The sequence below is a fragment of the Haemaphysalis longicornis genome, unplaced genomic scaffold (genome assembly GCF_048455015.1).
Source record: "Haemaphysalis longicornis isolate Haplotype H1 unplaced genomic scaffold, Haemaphysalis longicornis Haplotype H1 scaffold_2, whole genome shotgun sequence".
NCBI lineage: Eukaryota > Metazoa > Arthropoda > Arachnida > Ixodida > Ixodidae > Haemaphysalis > Haemaphysalis longicornis.
This window is the reverse complement of record NW_027526295.1, coordinates 253,996,194-254,018,330: the sequence shown is the minus strand read 5'-3', so window position 1 is coordinate 254,018,330 and position 22,137 is coordinate 253,996,194. Positions and strand designations below refer to the sequence as shown.

Below are 22,137 nucleotides of genomic sequence, written 5' to 3'. Positions count from 1 at the left end.
GTCTGCTACTGTGGTTTGGTGTCCTCGCCGGCCTCGTAACTAAGCAATTGAAGGAAACACCGAATACAGAAGGAAAATGGAGGAGGAATGTGTGGCAAAAGTGTGAGGGGGAGGGCCGTATGCCGAGCCCGCATGAGACACGCTGGGTGGTGGTGACACGCTGCGAGATAACGCCATAGCAGTGCGTGCCACCGTGCACTCGACGATGACATGTTCACTTCCTGAGACTCGGTTCACGGTACCTTCCTGAGACGCACATTGCGATCACTTCCTGAGATGCAGTTTGCGCCACCGACACAGAGGCTTACCATAGCTGACATTTGTGCGGGAGGTTCAAATACAATTTACAACAACATGCTTGGTGGTGGCGACGCGCTGCGAGATAATGGAAATGTAGTGTGTGCCGCCGGGATCATCACGCGATCACTTCCCGAGACGCAGTAGCTATGCGCCATGGCTGAGAAGACTGCAGTTCGTGCTGCGCACAAATTTCGCATTGGGGAGTACAGTAATTGTAGCCATTTTTTACTAAACGAAATGCCACAGACGTTGACAAACATTCAAATATTGTGCTACGATATAGTATCAGCAGCGATGTTACAGGGGGAATATGAAAAACAGTAATCAGTGTGTTAACTCTTAGCAAAAATAGCGGCACCACTACCATGGCGTAATCATGTTTGTTGGCTATAGTTTCTTTACGGCAGTCACCAGTCAAACGATCCAGTCCCCGCAACGTTGCAGGGGCGGTGTAAAGATATGGTGAGTGAGTTGCCACTCTGTCATTTGTTCATCTCTTATCATCGAGCTTAATTTCTTCAAGCTATTCTGAGTTACTGGAGTTATTGTTGTTCTGAGGTGGCAATCTTTGGAGGGAACCAAACTTTATTTTATGTTCATGGTCGCTTTGAAAAACTGGTTGCATGTCACGAGGTGCAAGGCACGCTCATTTTTTCGCAGGTGCTTTTCTGCTGCGAAGGTTTTGCAAAGCCCTGCAAGCGTTTTTTTCATTTCCTTTGGCCCTTGTTACAGCAAGCAGCTCTTTTCTCTTCTGTGCAGCCACGAAATCAACAGCAAAGCACGGATGCGGCCACACGAGCTGCAGACTTCAAAGTACTGCTGGTGCGACAACGAGGCCTCTGCCCAGCTCAACGTTGTAAGTCTCACTGAAATCGGCAGATGCAGCCTTGAAACTTTCGCAAACACTAAAAGCAGCAGCCTCATTTCAGATAATTTCTCAGTATGCAGTTTTGAAGGTGTGGTTTATTTCAAGCAGTACCTGTCATGTTGGCAATTTTCTTATTGCAGGGTGAGTGGTGCAGTTGCTAAAATGTAGCAGCAATTGACTGAGCTAACCTGTGGCCATGACTATGGATAGAATTGCAGTACAGTTTGTAGTGTGCACCATTTCTAAAAATTCATGCATAGTTGAAACAGTTTCCATAAGCAATCATCCTAAAGACTCTAGATCTCAGTGCCTGCGCCTGTAGCACATAAAAAAAAAAGCTTGCAGCGATGAACTTTTTTGTGCTCTAGGAATTAAACTAATGATGTAGTTCTTTTCTCTAATTTTGTGGCGACGAGCCAGGGAGGAGTGGTGATGCGGTACGTGGTGGAGATAGAGCTACTACCCTGGAACAGCAGTGACCCGAGGAACAAAGTGCTGAACACCTCCAAGATGGGCATCCACCCTATGTTTGAGAATGAAGAGGACATCTGTTACGTGCGCCGTCAAGGCAGCAACATCCGGGTACGCCATAAAATTGGCACGAGAAACCTTGTTGAAGGACGCCTGATGGGCTTTCATAAGTGTCTAGATCATTGATTTTGTTTAAGCGGTATTCACACGAGGGAGCCTTTCAGTGGAGAGATCTGAGCGAGATCATGATGTCACCGCAAGCGGACCTCCGCTCGGGCAGCTCTTTTGCTCACACGGAGGATGTGACTATGGATATCACTGTTTGCAGTTGTTAATTTCTACCGAACAGCAGAGCTGCCATAGCACCGTCAATTCTGCCTCGCTGGCAGTTTCTGCTAAAGCCCCTACGTACTGATCTCATCAGCCGCCCAAAAAAGCGGCCGTGGACATGATGCAGGCGCTGGGAGTGCTAATTGCTGCTGCAGGTAGAGCACGACGCGCGAGGCAGTGGTTGGGGAGACACGCGGCTAGGAGCAGCCAGCGGATATTCAATTGCTGCTCTCATAAGCGGCGCAGATGAAAATTTTTAATGCACTTTGCCATCACATCATTACCATTTTTCTTGTGTGTGCAGCTTTGTTTGTGCCTTGAGTCTAATGTAGGGAAGCGGCAACAAGCTATCGCTCAAGCTACTTGCGCCTGCCTGCGAGCCGCCGCCTGCACAGTGACTGTGCGGATGGTATGCGGGGCTCCCTCAGTGGGCCTGTCGTGTGCCCGGTGCATTTTCCCATCCAGCTTCAAAAATTCAATAAAAATAGAGTGCCTGGAAACGCTGTAGAGCTGGAGTCACGGCCAGCTGCTTGACAAGCCAACGATATCCCGCCTGCTCCTCTCCAAGGGATCGAGCTCAAGAGCAAAAGCTCCTACCTCAGATCGGAGCAGCGAGCCGGCGAGAAACCATGATGTAGGGATCATGTGGTGTGCACTCCTAGGAGTTGCACGGTGGATTTCTCCGCCATGTGAATACTTCTTTAAATGGGAGTTGTTTGTGATGGGGAGTCCTATTAACAAGATTAGACGCCTGTAATACTGCTCTTGTGTTTCAAAAGTTATTGGTATTTAACGATAGCCCACTACGGTGGCATCACCTGTTGTGTGCGCTACAAAGCGCTTCTCTCCCTCTGTGATTAGTCGGGCTGAGTGACTGCAGCCCGCTTACAGCGTTGTGTTTCAGTAGTGTAGCGTGATTGGGGGCAGAAATTTTTACGAGACCAGAACCAGTGCACAGCATTTTCTGTGTTAATTTTGGCTTCCTATGCTTCGCACCAAAGCCATCTAGTACTTGATGTATCTGTCAGTGAGTGCTTGAAGCTTTTAAACGGGCTGTGTGCATGCAAAAGGAAGTGAGGGCGGCTGATGGCAGTAGTTCGGAACTTTGTAGATACCTATGTAGCAGTTTTATGGACAGTGGCAGGTCCCGAAAGCAGCAGTATGTAACCAGGAGGAGGGATCATATTAAAGCACTGTCAGGTGAAACACTAGTGGGTTGCCTTGCAAAGGCTGTAAATGCATGCGTAGCTCTGGGGCCGTATTCTTGTGTTTTCTCCATTTTGTGTCTGTTTCAAAAGTGCCCGTTTTGAGCACGCCCTGATTGGCTAAAAGCGAACACCCGGAGGTGCCAATGCAAGCACGGCAGAGCTATGAGCCACGGCTTCTCGGAGCAGACGATTTTTCATCGCCTTGTTGTTGGTTCGCTGGCAGAACTAAAGACATAAAAGATAGGTTAAATTAGATTTAGTCGTCTAAAATGTGTTTACAAGAACACTTGCGCAAAAGTCAACCCAAAGCCCGCATACAACTGGAGGTACGTCACAATAAAACGGACACAAAATGGATGTTTTCAAAATGAACAAACACGAGAATACCGCCCCTGGTGCAAACTATACAGTCCTATTATGGGTTGTATTATGGGTTACGTGCGAGTAATGTCGTATCTCCTTGTTCTTGCATCACACTTTCTTGTAACAATAGAACAGCATTAAAGTGCCCCATGCGGCAGTGTTTGTTAACATTCTTCGCTTTTTTTTTTTTTTTTCCGTTTTTTTGTATAGTGCACCCTGCAAGATGTCATTGACATGACTCGCCAGGAAGTGAAAGCTTTTTACGCTGTGCCGTAAGTTGTGTTCAGACCTTCTTGCGGGCATTTTTCAAACTGTGTTGGCTTTAATTGCAATAATCTTCTCTGTTCCAGGCCAGACATGAAAATGGCTATGTAGGAACACTCTGAAAATGGGTGAACCGGGCTGTTCTCAGATTCAAGTGCCTTGTATCGCTCTAGTCATGACGAGATCACATTTTCTCAACATCAAGCCATTTTGTTCGCAATTGAAACTGGGGTTCATTGCACTCATCATATAACTGTTCAGGCTGTTTTGAAACCTTGCAACGGCACGAAGCAGCTCACTACACCAAATAAAGGGCCATTCCCAGGTTCCGGTGCCTTGCATCGCAAAAGACGATGCACTAGTCGATGCCACATTCCCAGTGTTTAGCCATTTTTGTTTGTGAGCAAAACTGCGGTTCATTGCGCTCATCTACGCGTTCAGGCTGTTTTGAAACAATGTTACTACATAAGCAGTCGGCAGTGTCCAATAAAGTTTGTTTCAATTGGTGTGTGTGTGTGGTGTGTGCTTTCTTTAAGGGGCCATGACGACAAAATTCAAGTTTGGTTCATTTGAAAGATTGCCTTGTTAGAATAACACTGAAACCACTTCTAACATAAACTTCACTCAGATAAGATATATGAGGAAAAAATAGAGCATAGGTTGGCAGGCTCACTCACGAGTGCACTCTCGCACCCCCACTCGCCACTCACGAGTGAGTGATGAGCGAGCTCCGCCATCGTTTTGGACGGGCCAGTTGCAGCAAGCCCAGCTCACCACTCGCGAATGCAAGTGCATTCGCCACTCACAGGTGGTAAGCCCCACTCGGCACTCGTGAGTGACTACTGCGCTCGCGTGATTTGCAGGGTTTACCGCGGTAAGCGCCACTCTTGCTATTGTACCCTCTGTTAGCTATTCGTTGCAAAACCATTCGCTATGATGGTTGTTAATTGCGAGATCGCGTTTAGCTTCGAGAATATGTCGTCACTGCACTCAAGCTATGGGGACCGTGGAATTAACTCTGATGGCGTGTTAGTTTAGGAATGCAACTTGGATGGACTTCTAACACCGATACTTTTCCTGATACTTTTCTGTGTCATGACTCGTAGTAGGACTGCTGTGCACGCTCAAGCGCAAGTGGTAATGATGAGTGGAGAGTACGAGTGCTGAGCGTGAGTGAGTAGTGTCCAGTTTTGCCAAGGTGAAATCCGTGTTTCACTCACCAGCAATTTTTCCACACTAAACTTGTGACGTATTATGGGCAGCTCGTTGAAATCAGCTGAGGCCGGCAAAGCCCAACAGAAATTATACACGGACTATAAGCTTGCAGAATGGGCTATTCGTGATTGAATTAAGTGCATATTCTCTGTATAGCAATAAGAGTGGTGGGGTAAACAATGAGACTTGGGAAGAAAACTCGTAAACATAGCAGGAGTTAGTGCAACATTTTGCCAGCTGACACTGCCTAAGTATGGCCGTCGGGCTTGCCTGATTCGACACAAGCCAAATGACGTAAGAGGCACAGCAACTTATGTGGCTGTTGAGTTATACCCGACGTTTTGTGAAACAATTACTATCGGCTATGGCAAAAAAGTATGGCAGGTATGCAAGTACATTCGGAAGCGGAGTGCAAACAGTGTTCTTTGATTGGTATTGCTGTACTACTTGTGAACTCTGACGACAAGCAGTGTAACGATGGGATGGGAAGCCTGTGGGATGGTGGTGGCGCAGTCAACATACTTTTGTTTTTGGTACATACCCTGCATATGCCCATTACTGATGTCACACAACATAGTGAATCAGTGGGAGAATTGAAATTTTAGCTTAAAATGTTTGATTTCTCAGTGAATACAGCATTGTTCATTTCTGGGCAAGTGCTGAGGATACTATAAAAGCAAATCTTTTGAATACAACCACCTTATATTTTGTCTTCATGGCCCCCTTAACACACTGAGCTTGCATTCTTTGGCAGTGTTAATAGATGCAGGCTTCCTCTTAAAAATTTACATTGTAAAGACACGGCAAAAACCTGAGCATGCTGCAGCAATACCGAGTAGTAAGCTAAAATAGAACAATAGCTGGTATTGTTGATTTGGCTTGGCTTACACAAAAAACTACACTAAGCACAGAACCAGTAAATCTTACCTCTTTCGCAGCGTTTCTGTGATGTAGTCTTTACCCGATTTCCTCTTCCCGCTGAACACGAGGATCACCTTTGGGTTGTGGGCCATGGCTGCAAAACGGGTGGTAGGTTCAACTTCATGCTGAATTTCTTCAAGCTGAGAAAATTTTATCCGAGAAAGCAGGCAGCAGCCTTTTTGCACTAAGTCTACGACTTAAGACTACGCGTTTAGGCATTGCTTAAACCGATCGCTGTTGAGAGGAAAAGCTCGTTTGGCTCGACAAACTTTTGTCAGCATGTCTTAGAATAGATGGAATTGTCAGAGGAACTTTCCGATGTAACGCTCGCATCGAATATGTTGGTTTATCGTAGCCCAGTCAGATGCTAGATAAGGATAAAATGAAAATATCCAGCAACATTCACCAAAAGAAAAAGCGCAGTGTTCGTCAGCAAATTGTGAGAACACAGGAAAACAGAACAGGGTACACTCCGCCACATCGCCTACCGACATTGCGGTGAAGCCTGCCGTACGTCAGCGCAGGAAAGTTCTTGTTTACGAAACGACCATGTCTCCAGTATCTCGAGTAAGCCAGAGGCGCCAGTTAAAAAGACAATTCAACAGTTCTTCGTGAGCTTCGTGCTGCCGTCACAAAAGCATTTTTCGGCCAGAAAAAGATCACGTGGAGGCAGTTTCTACGAAACGATGGCATGGTGGCAGCACAAGCGCAATCGGTACGTTCTGTTCTATTGCAATGGTTAGAGCAAAATCTCCGGCGCCTACGTCACGTCGCGTCCTTGAACTTTGAATTCGGCAAATTGAACCACATTGAACGCACTCCAGTCTGTAGCCTGTTTTTCGCCGCTGCCGTGCGTTTCACCGGTGTTTCGCGCAGTTGTGCAAGAGGCTATTTCTCCGTACTGCGTTATCGGCTGCAATACGGCGCACCTGTGCCAAGTGCGTCCTTCAGACTTGCATACCAGTTTCGCCAGTGGACGGCAACCTAGTGGCAGATATTGCCGGTACTGCCGATACCTGCTTCAGCCAGTCGCCAAGAGCGCGCGGCGTGCTCCGGTCTACCTTTCTGTTGGCGCTGCCCACTTATCTTATGAGCCAAGGAGCGGCCGGTAATAACGAGCGTAAATCTGAAGATGCTGTCGGCTTAAACCCACCAGCACAGCCGTGCTCGCGACGTTCTCAGGCTTCTGCAACTCCCGGTGACTCTACAGCCAAGCCTGAAAATGCGCCAAACCGCCTGAACTCCGCCGTTCGCCGGCCACCATTTCGCCGCCGTGCTTTTGCGAATCGTTCCTCCAAGGGGAACGCCGGGCCGCAGTCGAGCGACGCTACTACGCCAGTAGCCTGCAAGTTCTTCGCCAAAAATGGGCGCTGTCGAAATGGCGACCTGTGCAGATTCTCGCACTCGATAGACGAGCCGTCGTTGCTAGCTGCGAGTAACGTGCCGGATGATCGGGAGAGCGAAGATGTCGCCCAGGGTGACAGCACGCCGATTCGTCGACCGCAGCCGAAGGAGCCATGCCGTTTCTTCGAGCGCCACGGGTACTGCCGCTATGGCCGCGGCTGCCGCTATCTTCACAGGCGGCGTCGCAACGTTAGGAACGATGGACAAGAGCAAGAAACCACCTTGAACGACTCACCGCAGTCTAATGGCAAAGTCGACGATCCCTCGCTTGATGACCAGTCGCCATCTGCAGCCGCCTGCGCAGTTCCGGATGATCGCTCTTCTCTGCAACCGCCGAGCGAGGAGGAGTTGGTGCGGCAGTTGAGGTAAGGAGCTTCGCGCGATGGCCCGAGCTCTGCGCTAGAACTCGGCCCTGTCTACCTCGTTGAACCGCAGTTCATACTGCAGTCATCTCCATGCTGCAGTCAAGCATAAAGTCACGTTTTTAGAGCATCACGAGGTCATTGCACTCTCCCTCTTCCCCCCTCTTAAGCGCTGTGTTAAGTCTTAATCGTGTACATTTTTATACAGATTGCTAGTGCTTATGTTAGCGAGAATTACCGATAGCGCTAGTCCGGATAGTCGTGGTCTAACGGGACTTGCTGCGCACTTCTGCGCGCTTCGCGGTTGCGACCTTTCCGCCTTCCGACCAGTTCAGTGTGTACTCGAGGAAGTGCTTGGCGTGGCCCGTTCTTCCTTTTCTTGTTATGCCGATCGATATTTTTTTTTGTGTGTGTACTGTTTTCCCACAACGTCTCGCATGGCTTGACGTTTTCCTGATAGAAGCGTTAACGTCCGACAGCCCCCCCCTCTTATTCAAATTGCCCCCCTCTTATTCAAATTGCTTTCATGAATAAACTGAATAAAGCTTGGGTCCTTATGTTAGATAGTATACTAAGGCCCGTTCATTAATAAGCTTCCGTCTAGGTTTATCCAGAATTGAAATCGGAGCGCAGTTCTAACTTTCCAACTATAGTCAAACTTGGTTAAACAGAGGGGAAAGCCATTATAAAGAATGTTGAAAAAAAAAAAGTACGTTATTAGGACAACGAAAATGGAATTAATTTCTTCAGATTGGGGACTGGTACCATTCAGCATGAACTTAGCCGTTCCACATTTCGTGAAGTCATTGCATGGCAATTCCCACAGAATGGTAGACGTGCAGCAAAAATGCAAATTACGGGATCAACTTCCTGGTTTAGGTACCACACATCCAAGGTCCTGAATAGACCTGGTTAGACAAGGCACTTTCAGCACAGTTCAGTGAAAAGGCCAAACAAAGACTTTTTTTTCACCTCACTTTTGTTTTTTGTCCCTCCTTTGCAGAGACAGAGAAATAGACCAATTTCGGAAGCGCTTCAGGAAGAGCAAGAGGATCGCAACAGAAGATGGAACTGACAAGTATTCCTTTGTATTTGGACCCACAGACCCCGACTGGGTACGTGACTAGAAGGGCATTTCAAGCCGGAAAAAGTCGCACTTTATTGTTAATGAAAGAACAAAATAGAAGCACCTACAGGCAGACGGACAGAATAACTTTATTTGGCCACAGCCGGTGTGATAGGCCAGCGGTGTCTTGGACTTTGGGGTTTGGGTCTGGCAGGGCAGCCTCCTAGCGCTCCTCGCTGGTGATGGTAAAAAGGGTGGTATGGGATCGGTGCTTGGATGGGGGTGGGCTATCACAGGCCCATATGATGTGGGATAGCGATGCATGAGTGGCAGAACAATGTGTACAAATATAGATATGAAAAAAATTAAGTGATGCATGAAGTGAAGCACAGTGAATTTTTATGTACCTACCTGTGGACGTATTGATGTGATCACATTTGGCAAACCACAAGAGACGGTGTTAGCCTTCCTTTGCTGTGCTTGATAGTACAAACAACAGTCTTACCAAAAATTGTAGTTATTAAAAAAAAAAAGAAAATTGTTACTTTCAATCATAGCAGTTGCCCATATTATGGGTACACCCATTTTTTAAATCTTGCAATTGAGGTCATGTTTAATGCAACAAGAGCATCGCTAATACTTTGTTTCAAGTCTGCTTTACAGGATTGGAACAAAAAAAAACTTTGTCAACATTGTTTTGCCAACGCCCTGATAAAAAAAAAAAAAGAGTATCCGAGGGGAAATCAGGATGCCCCATTTGAACCAAGTAACATAAGCACACTGCAGCTAAGCAAACACAGATGCACAGTTATTTGCAAACACTACCATTGCTTGGATAGTGAACTACATTGCATGAAGCTGAACATTAAGGCAGCTTGGCATGGCTGCCCAGCTTTCAGCCAATGTTGCTAGTAATTTTAGTGGTAGACTGGACTGTGGTGAGCTCAAAGAGGCCATCTTGCATGTCTCGTTCCAGCCCTTTGACGTGAAGGAACTGACATTGCTGGTGGTTTTCCCGAAATTGTACCCCAAAGAGGTGGGTGTTTAACAGCAATGATGATAGTATTTGGTTTTGACTGTCATTGGCCTTCTTTAATGCTTTTTTTTTTTTTTGCTGTTTGTAGTGCTTTGCGATGTGTGTGCTCGATGAAGAAGCAGTCCTGCCTCCAATGCTGCTAAGGTGAGCCACTGGTAGTTTCTTTGCTTTGATCGATGAAACATTGTACTACGTAAAATGCGGGTTTTGTTATGATTGGGGAATGCGCTATTGCTATCCCTGGTCTCTGATTCTGCATCTGATTCTGCTTGTGTCTAGTTTGCTCTGAAGGATAATGAAGTCTAATAATCTTGTGCTGGAATTTTTAGCCTTTCTGCAATTGCTGAATCTCCGCTGCCAGTATTGTCTCCCCTCCAGTCGTGTGCGATTGAACTCCAAGTTTTACTGCTATCCTGTAGTGCACTTGTTATTTTAGAGCTTGAACATAAGGAAAAATGGCAGAGTGGCAGTTCACTTACCCTAGCTGATGTCGCTCGTGAATGGTTCTTGTATGGAATAAACTGCAGTGAAACTTTCATGAATGGAACCTGAAGGGACCGGGAACATCTGTTTCACTTACTAGGAGTCCCGCTTATTTACAACTTTTAAACGCGGCCACACAAGCTGTTTTAGTGTTGTTTCTGCAAATAACAGTCAGGATGCTCTTGTCCTTCTGAATGCCAGGTTTCTATGTCAGTGCTATTTTTGTGAAGAAACCACTTTGAGACTACCTTAGAGCTTCGTTAATTCAAGTGCCCAGTGAGGTGTCACTTCTGAGATATCAAAGACAAATGTAGCCAATGTAGTTACACAGTGCTGTGGAAGAAACATGGCTATAGTAATGAAGTTAAATATCATGTGGGACTAGATCCAGGTAGTTTCATATTAGGCAATTTATCTGGACCACAGAAATCTTTGTTTTACTTAGTGGGAGTGGTTTTGCATCGCTTAAATACAGGGCGGAACAGCCAAGACAGCTGTTTTGCGAAAGTGGCAATTTTAACCATACTTTTTCTTTTTTGCAGGGACCTTAATAAGGCTGTGGCAGAATGGCTAGCTGAAAAGCACTCCGCATCTAATCCTCTTGACCAAAAATCGTTGCTCTTACGTCCCTTTCTGCGTTGGTTTGATCGTAGTCTTGAGGACTTGTTTGTGGAGAGTTTGAGAAAGGTGAGTTCATCTTTGGTGTTATGTCTTGTCATGGGAACCATTTAACAACAACAGCAACAAAAAAAAACTTTAGCATGCATTTGTATTTTTCTCAATTTGGCTGCACTAAGCTGAGAACATTACTAATAAGTAGGATTTAGGGATTTGTACAGTTATGTTCTAAATCTTGTATAGACACATGCACACGTCTAAGCACACAGATGCGCATACATACAGGGTGGCCCAGCTATGCGTGCCTGCAATTTAAAACAAGACTGAGTGCTGTACACCAAGAAGACCAATGTATGTACCTGGCAGTGTACTATTCCTGCAAAAAAAAAGGGGGGGGGGGGCATTGAAACAAACATGTGCCCATGCGCATTGCACAGCTGGAATCTTAAATCGCTCTCATGTGAGCCCAAAATTTTGCTCCCTGGTTTATGACAAAGTGTGTTCATACGAAAAATTTGGACATCTGTGGAAGCTGTAGATCTCATCCTGTTGTTCACTTCACAAGCCATGTTTGTGCTTTACAGATGGTTGTGCTGTCTGCTGCTCGAATTAGGCATCTGAAATGAGGAACTTTCTGAAAGTTCATTTGGCTGTTCAGTAGCCTGTGTTGCGCTACATGGAAGGAGTACAGCTGCAGGGATTTCTCTGTGCTGTATTTTCTTTTTAGCTTGCATGACCTGGTCTCACATTTGGCCCTTACCTAAAATGATAAACGAAGTCGTATTTAATGAAGTTGTTCTTTGTTTTTTCGTCTTTTGTTTCACCCTCGTCTAGCTGAAGAAAATCCAACTTGCTGAAGCAGCTGGCCTAGAATTTGTTCCCTTTGAACAACTTGCGGGAGCCTCCAAGGAAGATGATTCTGATGGTGATGGACTTCCTGAAGATGACAAGGGGGGCTTTGACAAGTCGCCACCTGTCAGCGGTGAGCTTCCGGGTGGAGACGACCCAATGGATGTTCTAAGCCAGCCACCACATTACTCAACCCAAGAGCTTACCGACAAGTTGCAAGCACTGCATGTTAGCTCAGGAAAAGAAGGGATCTTAGCTGAAGGCTCTGTCGGGGGAACGCTCGAGCTGCAAGAATCGAAAGGGGCTAGTAATGATGTGGAAGACCATGATCACTCTCCGCACAGTGAGTGTGTTTTCGGTGGGACCACAGAGAGAGGCAGAAGCAGGGAGGGTAGCGGAAATGACCGAGAGCGTGAAGAAGGCAGTCCAGAGAAGAAGCAGCCGCATGGCAGCGCAACCGGGGAGGACAAACCTTCTCAGGGCACCCAACGTGCCAACGTTGATGTCCTGGTCAACCAAAAGAAAGGAACGGAGGTGAAGTTTCGACGCTTGGAGCTCGGTGAAGGTGTGGCCACAATCGAGTGTGTCAAGGCAGCGCTCAGGATCCAGTGCGGCAGGTGCCGTTGCAACGTGGATGTGGTGACACCGGCACGCCGCCGTAACGTGGTGACGTGCGGCCGGTGTTCGCGCTCCTGCAGCCTGACGTTCCGCCCTAACCTGATGCACCAGTTCAACTCTGTGCTGGGCTACCTGGACCTTGTGGACTGCTGCGCAGTGGACCTTGTTCTGTCAAGCTGCGTCTTCGCCCTGGACTGCTTTGGCTGCAACAAGAAGATGACGGTGGATGTAAGTGCAGCCGCCTGCTTACACCCTCTCCTCTATACTCAGGAACAAGTTAAGAACAGCAATAGCTCATGCACAGTATCACTCCGCCTAAGCGACGGACCTGGATGTCAACGGGTGCGCGCGCGTTTTGAAAGGGGATTGCTAGGAATGCGTGGTATCGTCTGCCTTTTCTCACGCAGTTTGTTTGTCGTCGCTGGAGTCGTTTATAAGTATATTACGTCCAAAAAATAACGGAAACAGCTCACACCAGGTTCAAAATATTCTTAGTAACACCCTACTTGCGCCGCGCGGAGTAACATCCGGCTGCGGTGATGAAGCACAGGGGCAACTTTTGTTTTTGTTGCCGTTCTTTTAAGTTGTCACCGAGTATAGATGGATAGGGTTATTTAAAAAGATAGAGTTCTCTCTCTCCCTCTTTCTCCTTCTTTCTCTCATAAATCTGTTCCTTCCACAGGACTGTACTGTTGCCACAGTTTCTTCGTTTGTTTTACAATTTACAATTGTTTTACAATTATAGTTTGTTTTTACTAGATGCTTTTGTCAAATTCAAAGCTCTCCAGCTGCCCTGTGCTTACAGATTCTGTTTTAGCTGGCATTCTCATTGCAGTAGTCCTCGACAAAGCTTTCATGTTTACATGTACTCCTCTTTACACATAGGAAGCATAGTGCTTTTTGATAATTTTATGTATACCTAGTCACCCTCATCCTGAAATATGTTAAGCGTATATGGCTTGCTCGTGCAACCTACATACTGAACATGGTTTGTTTGCTGGAGCATTGCTTTGTTGTTCATGTTTAGTGGTTACTGCGGACAGTAAGGCTAATTCCAGTGTGTGTGTTGCTTGCAGGGCATTCACTATGGGCAGCGCCGCTCTCTCTGGTGCCAGTTCTGCAATGCCAAGATGACGGCGCTGATGGAGTCGGTCAAGTTTCTGCAGCTGCAGCCCTCCAAGGCAGCAGGTCCGTATCACTTGACCGTGCAGTGGTCCCTTGGTCTCATGCAGCACGCCCCTCCCCTTCGCCTCTCTTTCTCTCTCTTTTGTTTTTGACTGCAATGAACACAGTTATTTCTATGATATGTGGCTTCTTGGTGTACCGGCAAGCTTCAATTCATGCTTTGCTTCGTGATATCTGCTGAGCCACTGCCACTATAGCCACGTTTACATGAATGCGACAGAATGCGATAGCAGCGCGTCACATTTCCTAGCGCATCACGAGTAATGCGATGCGCTAGCGTTTACATGTAGCGCATTACCTCTGGTGAGATGGTAGCGCCATATGGTGTCGCACATCGTAGGTAAAGCAGCGTTTCTGGCACTTCCAAAGCTTCCGGCACGGCTGTTCTGTTCTTTTTTCACGACTCGCATTTTCTGGCGTCTTACACTCGATTTAAACGTTTTTAAATGCAAAGCTGCGTTTGTAAGGCTTACTTTTCTTGTCGACATAATTTATAATGCGATGTGCTCTCGTTTACATGCACTTCGAAAGTCGACTTACGCGTCTCAATCCACCCCGATCTGGCTCATTAATGCGACGCGCTTTCCTAGCGCATTAGCCCCGTTTACATGGATGCGATGCGCTAGAAAATTGATGCGATGCGATGCGCCACTTGTCGCATTCATGTAAACGCGGCTTATGGCCATTATTCACAAAGTTTCTGCACCTTCATGCGTGTGAGCACCAAAGATTAGCTTTGCAACTGAGAAGGGGTCTGGACCTTGACTTTAGAATATAGAATGGAACTCTGCAGCGTGCATCGTCTGCTAAGGGCTTGGAAAGCCCTTCATGAGAAACGGCTTCGCCCAATGGCACATGGCTTCAGTGAATTTTAATGCGTAGCATCTTTTGCAGAGTACCGTCACAGACAGGACCGTGTAACCCCTTGCATGTGCACGAAAATGCAAAACTGGCAGAAGGGACACATTAATCATTATAATAGTGTAAATGGAGATAATGGGTCGAACGGAATTTTGAAAACCAGGAAATAAGGAAAATAGAAAGAAAAATGAGAATCTTACAAAAATGATCTGACGAAGTAAGAAATATGCATATTATAGCCCCCCCCCCCTCCTTCCCCGAAAAAAAAAAAAAAAAAACCCGAAGACTAAATAAAGTGTGGGAAAGAGCTTTGGAAATACAAAAAAAAAAAAAAGAAAATGGACAACGCAGCACTACGCCTTGTGTCTGCGGAACAATTCTCTGAATTTCGGCATTTTTTTTTTTGTAGGTAGAAAACTGTTCAAGCTAGGACATCAGTTTTTGCTAATCTCTTTGCTAATGTGTGGAAACATTCCTTTTTCTTTCAGAATTCTGTATTCTTGTCATTTTGATTAGATAAAAATTTTGTATTTGGCAACTTTAAATAGTCTATTGAAATTCATTGCTCATGTTAAAAGTTAGTCAAATAATTTAAAAGTGCATTTGTGTAGTTTTGTTTTGGTATAATGAGACTGAAAGCACTTGATGCAGGAAAAGGACAATGTTGAGATACGACATCATGAGCACTAACTCCCATCAAGGCATATTTTAGAAAAAACCCTCATTTATATGTGGCGACGCTCCCCACTTCAGTACACTACACATGCACATACCCACAATCATTTTAGGAAACTTTTCTTCTTCTTTTTTTTTTTCTGTAAAGACATGGAGGGTGTGCTGATGTAGCCTGCTTGCAACATGTCTACCGTCTCATCTTCTATTAGTTTTGTGATTGAACCTTTCTTTGATTTTGCCGCTTGTGATACATTCATCAAAAAGCGGCTCGCACTTGCACATGCTGAAGTGGCGAGCCACCCATCCATCATTCGCATTTTTTACATTGTACGAACATGTTAAGATGATTGTCAGTACGCGCGTGTGGTGTGTGCTGAAGTGGAGCGCGTTGACATGCATAAATGAGAGTTTTTCTGAAATATATCTTGCTGGAAGTTAGTGCTTGTGGTGTCTCTCGTTCTTCGTGCCTGCCTTTCGTTAAGCACATTCAGTGTCATTATGCATCACCAACAGGCTCAAACCATGACCCTTTATTTAGACTTCCTGTTGGTATGCGTCATGACATTTTCAAACCAGAAGTTCTTACGTACTTTTTTTTTTTCTGAAACACCAAACGGGGCATTTTTCCCATGGTTTGGAATTAACTAACAAGGTGTTGAAAGAAGCCTTTGTCTTCCTTTGCCCTACAGAAAAATCTGGACCCAGCTTTTCCATCAAGGCCCCCAAGATGGTGAAGAATGTGAAGGACCCGGCCATTCAGGAAGGCAGGCCCCTTCCCGATGGGGGCATCTGCAAGCACTACAAGAAGAGCTTTCGCTGGCTCAGGTGGGGCATGACAGAAAAGAAACGGGCTAAACTTTGTTCTCCCTTCTTAGTCTTGTCTGTGGCCTGCTCAAGTGGGGAGTTGGCCCTGAGGAAAGTGTCTCTGAGTATTCAGATCCAAGCACTGGCACATAGACCATGGGTTGCCAAAGTCTGCTGGCGAGGAGAATGCATTGGTGAAGAAGTGAGGAAGTACACCAGAATAGAAAAAAAAATTGCTGACATTATGGCTTCCACACGGAAGCCTTGCTTAGAGTTTAACTATGAATATTTTGATCCTGCAGCTACAATAAAAGGGAACTAAGCTTTGAGATTTTGAACCAGAGGCAGAAAAATTGCGCTCGGCACCTAGGTTTTGTAGCGAGTGTTGCGGAAATCATAGCTGCACCCATCTTGCCGATCGCAACACGTCACCTGCTGGGTTGTCTCCAGGTTCCCTTGCTGTGGGAAGGCGTACCCGTGCGACAAGTGCCACGAGGAGCAGGAGGGCGGCAGCCACGAGATGAAGTTTGCCACGCGCATGATCTGCGGCCACTGCTGCAAGGAGCAGGTGAGGGCCATCAGCTGGCAATGCAAAGTAGCAGCAGCAGAGTGGTATTGGGGTGGGGGGGGGTGGCATGTCATCTCAAGTGGTGGCATGTCATCTCAGGATGCTACTACTGCTACTCATCTGGGGTGAGAGTACTATTTGGGCCCACAAGCACGAGTAGAAGTGCGCGCACACATCAACTTTGGGTTGCAAGTCCCACTCGGACATTTTTTCACGTGTGACTGCCGTAGATATGTCATTGAGGTGGGAGGCAGGCAAGAGACACAGTACCGCTCCTCTTAGCATCCTTTATGGTGAATCGAGCAATTAGGTTAGCAAGGGTCTCCCTCTCAAAAATATTGTGTGCGAAGCATCCTTGTCGCTCAATCCCTCCGCCACCCACCCGTCACCTGTTTTTTTTTTTTCCCCGCATGAAAGCCCTGAAAGCAGGTGCACATTCTCGTGAAAAATCTGCAGTGGATGAAATGCCACTTTATTTAATTTGTTTTCTCATCTTTGGGACTCCCTTACTGGTAGCCACGTGCTCGCAGCATGGGAAGCCTTCCTTTCCTTTGAGAGGAGGAGGTTAGTGTTTATTTGACGGCTTTTTTTGTGTGTGTGTGTGGATGTAGCACGTATGAACTCGCTGCAAGCTGTTGAAAAAGCAGAGGTACAAAGGTGCAGTGCTAGAAAGCAGTAGCTGCCCTCTAAGCAGTGATGTGAAAATGGGCCTGGTTCAGGGGTGAGACAGCTGCGCATATTGCGCCTTTCTGATACAATTCCATTTTCCTGCGCCAAGCTGCTCCAAAAGCACGAAAATGGTGAAAATTGTGCCAAACTGCTCCAGAAGAGCCTCAACGGCACGGATTTTGGTGCTCATGTCAGTTTCGGCGGGGACGAATGCCTCCCGCATCCCGTTCAACGCTTTTATCGTAGGTCAATCGCAAACACAGAAATGGCACAAATAGAAAGAGTGAAACGAGGCAAGCAATAGCTTCTAAAACTCGATTCGTTTTCCGTACGGGTTCGCTGAAACGGCCTTCTCGATTAGGCATCGCTGTGGCAACAAACATGGCCGCCGCCTGATCTGGCTGCTACCAACGCGCTCAGTGCACATCGCGGATATTTTCCCTGGTTTATTTTGCGCTATCAGCTGGGTTCCAGTCTATTCATTCTGTCTGTTGTGGCTCTGGACAGTGACGTTAACACGGGGATATGGTTTGAGATTGGTGCCAGGTTACAGGAAGTTGGGCGGCTCGAAAAAAAGTTCATTGAAATGTGGGGCTTACGACTTCGGCGTGGTTTGTCCTTGAGTGCGAAACGCGGTGCGCGCGTCTATAATCGGGTTCATGAAGTGAATTTTTTGGCTTGTTGTGCTGTTATAAGATGCTGAGGTGTTGCTGTGCTTCGAAGCGCGATCGCGAGCCTCGGGGATGGAACGGTCGACACGAAAGTTGCGAGCTGTGCTGCGGCGCCGCGACCTGTTCATACACGGTTGCCATAGAACGCGTCTATAACGCTTGATGTAGGCAAAGTGAAATTTAATGCCAAAATCTAGGTGGCTAATCATTAACGCTACTCAAATGACCATAGGGTGAACCTGCGCCCCAGGGACTGAAACGGGTAGGCTGGTTGGGCTATGCGACCGTTAGCTCGAAGCTGCTCAACTGTTGCCGTGACTACAGTCGTTCGTACAACGCAGCCTGGGATTACAAAAATAATAATTTTAGCATTGAAACAGCAAAAAAACGCCACAGTTGCGGAGCCCTTAAATTTGATAAGAGTTTTAGCAGTCCGTCTGTTCCGTCGTGTACGTAGTTACCGTGCTCACCGGGACTCATCTGGGCTCTTGGGCATTCGTAGCCGTAGGGGGATTAGTTCCGCGGACCTGCCTTCGCCTTGTCCACGCCTTCTCGCCCTTCCGCGCGCGCAGGCGCAGACCGGTCCGGTCAACCCGGTAACAAAGTAACCAACAGAACAGACGGACTGCTAAAACTCTCTAATGTTAACGGCAGTTTTGTTGTCAGTGTTGCGTGCAGGCGCAACACAATATCGCCAGTTAGGAAAAAGGTAGTGCAGTTAGTACTTTGTGATACGCTTAAAAACTCTTTCAGGTAAGGCTGTTTGAGTGTTTTTGTGTATTCAAAACTTATTGAAATGTGCACTTGACCCTGAAAATTGCTGAAATAATGATTTTTTAAGCTCACAAGACGATTTAATTAATGTCCCTAACTGCTCCAAATCAAGATTCTTCTGCTCCAAAATCGAAATTTTGCTGCTCCGAAAACTGCTCCCAAATCTGTTTGGGCTGTCTCACCCCTGCTGGTTGCTTATATTGCCCGTGGTGCCGTGACAGAATGGTGGACCGGCAGCATACGCATGTGCAGATCGCTATTGGGAAAAGGTCCGTTTTGTGAGCTTTGCATTCCGTAGAGCCTTTCACTGATTTTTGTGCACATTTTGTTCAGTGTGTAAATTTGTTTGTGGGAGGGAGGGTGCGCTAAAGTGCAACAGGCGCACGCCCGCTGCATGTGCTACATCATTCCTCCCCCCTTTCTCTCGCAGCCCTTTGCCGCCGAGAGGCCGTGCATTGGCTGTGCCAACTTCATGACCAAGAAGCCCACAGCGCACTGGGAGGGGGGCCGAGGGTGTCGGGACAGGATCCGCATGAGCAAGTAAGGGGCATATTACTGAGCAGCACCTTTTAGGGCAACGCACAGTGCTTCCCTGTGAGCTAATCGCGTGTACTGGATTGTCCGTTAGGCCCACTTTGTTGGGGCAGAGCCCCCTCACTCGGTACCGCAGGTTGAATGTGGGGCCGACAGGCTTTGAAACGGCAACCGTGACCGCTCCTTCACAGCTCCTTTGCTGATAGGAATGAGGTTTGGGGCTTTTATACTGGTGTGTTACATTATGGAAGAATTATTTTATGGGGGTTTGTTGAAAGTTATAGCTGGGCAGGGAATGTCTTCAAAAAGTTGGGATTTTACTTCCAGAATGGCCTATCCTGCTAGGGCCATTTTGGCCTGCAGTATCCTGATATAATGTATGAAAAGGACGAGGAATAACCATTTATTTTCTCAAATTTAAAGCAGATGGATTTTTTTTTATAGCATTATTTTGAGACCGTAAAGGATACTTGGGACTGGAAAATTTGGATGAGAAGTTGGGCTTGACCCAGTTCTTGTACATGTGGTATGGGCAGAGATATCAAGTACTGTAAGGTATTTTCTACAGGTTGAAAGACACCGTATGTACATAAATATGCGTTTTTGTGTTATTTCTTTGTAGAGTTGTAAACTATTCAGAATTCCCGTCTGCCGTCAGCACATGGGTGACTGGTTTACTGGAGCAGTGGGGGTTGCAGCAGACGGCTACGGCTCATGTTTTATGGAAACTATCACAAAACAAATTGTATGATAATGGACTGCTGAGACAACTACATAACTGTGGGGAGTTTTGTGACAGTCACTTGATATCAGCAGTAATTATCAGTCCCAGTTTTAATGCCAGTATCGTGAAGCCACCACTCCCAGTCATTCCAACAGCATCATAAAGCCACCGTGAACCTTACAGCCCCATGTTTGTCTGCTAGGATAAAACTAGTCCTTGATTCAGTCGGCTAATTCATTAACCCTTTGAGGGTCGAATGTTTTTGCCGAATGTGACACCCCAGGGTCGATTTTTGTTATTGCTGATTTACATTCTTCAGATGAATCTATTTCGAGAAAAAATTATTGCAATTTTTTTAGGGTGACCATGAAGTGATAAAAAAAAATTATTTGTGTTGTTACATACATGTGGTTTATTCATGAGTAACACAAAAAAAATTCTAAATAAAAACCTTATACTACTTTTACAAAAGGATGCATTGTGCATCAATGCATCGAAATCAGATAGACATCAGTTTCGCGGGCGCAAAAAGCGAGATACCGAAACCAGCCGCTGCGCATGCGAGCGCGGCCGGATGCGCGAGCGATAGACGGCGCACCACTCCTATAAAATACAAAAAAAAAAGGGAGAAAAGAGCCTCGTAAGTTTCGCAGGCGCCCTTGGTCTGTGGCAGGCGCAAGAAGCAAGAGGCACCTGGGGGGCGATACCCAGCGCGCCCCCTCGTTACCGGATGCGCGAGCGATAGCCAGCGCGCTGCTGAAGTAAATCATAAAAAAAATGAGAAAAAGAGCCATCGGCACAAGAAAATAATTTGACGTATTTCCGCAGTGTGCCAGCACTTGCCAAGCAAAAGAAGTTGGTGAAAAAGGCGGCCTTTTAGACATACAAGCAATGACGTACATATACGTTATTGACCATTTTGAAGGTGTTTGCGGAGGACGTATATGTACGTCCGTGACCCTGAAAGGGTTAAAAAAAAGTGCAGATTGCAAATTACAAACAATCATGCTTTATTCCTAGCGCTCATTTGGCTTTGCTGTCCTATCACATTTGCAGTAGGGATTGGGGGAAGTTTTTTTATTTCGCAGCTCCTGAAACCCATGTAAATGACATTGTATTGTATACGTTGGTGTATGCACAGATATAATCTTTGATTGAGCAGTCTATAAAAACAGTAACTGTCTGCAGCTTGTGTTATCACTGGACAGAATTTGTGCCATTTCAGTGCATACTGTGCTGCCCATCTTTGCGAAAAATAGTCTTGTTATGAGAAGAACACCGCTAATGAGCGCACAAACGCTCTGAGTGTCTGTCCGTGCATATGCAGTCGACTCCCATTGATACAAAGTTTGCGGGGACTGCAATTGAACAAAAAGCACACGAACAGCATTGTTTCTAGTCCCCAACATGTTTCCCTTCTTGATTTCGCTTAGAATATCCATTTCCGTTGCCAAGTTGAGCATGCGACACAAGTTGCCAGGCGGTTCAGGCTCATTGGTAAAATTGAAGCCTGAAGCGTTCCACCACACAAACTGCCCACACGGCGCTGTGTCAACAAAAAAAGTTGGGGACCTCAAAACAGAGATGCGTACGCTGGTGCGAATCTACCTGGCCTGCCATTTCATCAATTGTGCGATTCTCACTTGCGATTGCACTAACTGCAGTACTGAACACTGCACAGTATTTGCTCTTCAAAATTTTGAATTTGAAAGTCAGATCAATGCTTTTTATTCGGAATAACTTCCTATGAGCTGTTGTAATGGGTTTTAGCTTTGAATTATCAAGCAATTTCTTCCACTGGATTGCATGCAAAATTGCCGGGAAAAATACACCCCTTCCATTAAATGAAAATTCCAATTAAGCGACTCCATATAATTGATAGTCGACTGTGTAGTATTAATAGATATTTGTGTGTATGTAGGAAAAAATTGAGTGATTGTCTGCTGCTTTGGACTTCGTGGCAGAAAGATCACCCGCTTATGTACTTCCACTTCATTTGACGCAGAAAACTTGTCTTTAAACTGAACTCGGAGAATGCGGGTAAATCGCTTTTCTCAACAAGAGTGTGTTGTAGCTTTCAGCTGGGACCTAGTGTGCTAACAGATTGTTCTGCTCCTTGCTGCTCTTAAAGGGACGACAACAAGAAGTTCAGCGGCACCAACAAGACCATCTCAAGAAAAGCACAAGAGAAGATTGCCCCTAAGAAGTGATTCGGGTATAACAGCAACTGGGTGCCTGATTTTTCAGCAATTTTTCTACTTGAATCAGAATAAAGAAACAAGGTATTTTTGCAGCA

General features: G+C 46.2%; 3 protein-coding genes across 4 annotated transcripts in view; 2 read left to right on the top strand and 1 right to left on the bottom strand.

Moving 5' to 3' along the window:
* The window catches only part of LOC144170428 (uncharacterized), a 38,682-nt gene extending 34,370 nt beyond the window's left edge, over window positions 1-4,312 (top strand). Inside the window, exons 11-14 of the mRNA XM_077700216.1 lie at window positions 1,060-1,156; window positions 1,589-1,750; window positions 3,751-3,812; window positions 3,891-4,312. Of these exons, the coding sequence (XP_077556342.1) occupies window positions 1,060-1,156; window positions 1,589-1,750; window positions 3,751-3,812; window positions 3,891-3,915 (346 nt within the window). The 3' untranslated portion in view covers window positions 3,916-4,312. The remainder of the gene's footprint in view (window positions 1-1,059; window positions 1,157-1,588; window positions 1,751-3,750; window positions 3,813-3,890) is intronic.
* Pmvk (Phosphomevalonate kinase) overlaps window positions 1-7,715 on the bottom strand; it is a 16,108-nt gene extending 8,393 nt beyond the window's left edge. Inside the window, exons 1-2 of one of the 2 annotated variants that reach the window (XM_077700222.1) lie at window positions 7,580-7,715; window positions 5,947-6,034 (exon numbers count right to left, since the gene is read on the bottom strand). In XM_077700222.1, coding sequence (XP_077556348.1) covers window positions 5,947-6,032 — 86 coding nt within the window. In that variant the 5' untranslated portion in view covers window positions 6,033-6,034; window positions 7,580-7,715. Of the gene's footprint in view, window positions 1-5,946; window positions 6,035-6,428; window positions 6,616-7,579 lie in introns of those variants that run through there. The other variant, XM_077700221.1, reaches the window with a different exon arrangement.
* On the top strand, window positions 6,797-22,137 carry Rchy1 (Ring finger and CHY zinc finger domain containing 1). Its single transcript, XM_077700215.1, has 11 exons — window positions 6,797-7,709; window positions 8,710-8,821; window positions 9,749-9,808; window positions 9,897-9,952; window positions 10,834-10,978; window positions 11,744-12,604; window positions 13,453-13,564; window positions 15,787-15,922; window positions 16,352-16,469; window positions 19,014-19,123; window positions 21,973-22,137. Exons 1-11 carry the CDS (start codon window positions 7,030-7,032, stop codon window positions 22,049-22,051), a joined length of 2,469 nt encoding a protein of 822 aa, XP_077556341.1. The 5' UTR covers window positions 6,797-7,029; the 3' UTR covers window positions 22,052-22,137.

Bases quoted from the DNA above. Each gene is read 5' to 3' on its own strand.
- Rchy1 (XM_077700215.1), top strand. From the start codon at position 7,030: ATGAGCCAAGGAGCGGCCGGTAATAACGAGCGTAAATCTGAAGATGCT. The intron at 8,822-9,748 runs GTACGTGACTAG...GTCTCGTTCCAG, and splicing joins GACCCACAGACCCCGACTGG to CCCTTTGACGTGAAGGAACT. The intron at 19,124-21,972 runs GTAAGGGGCATA...CTGCTCTTAAAG, and splicing joins GACAGGATCCGCATGAGCAA to GGACGACAACAAGAAGTTCA.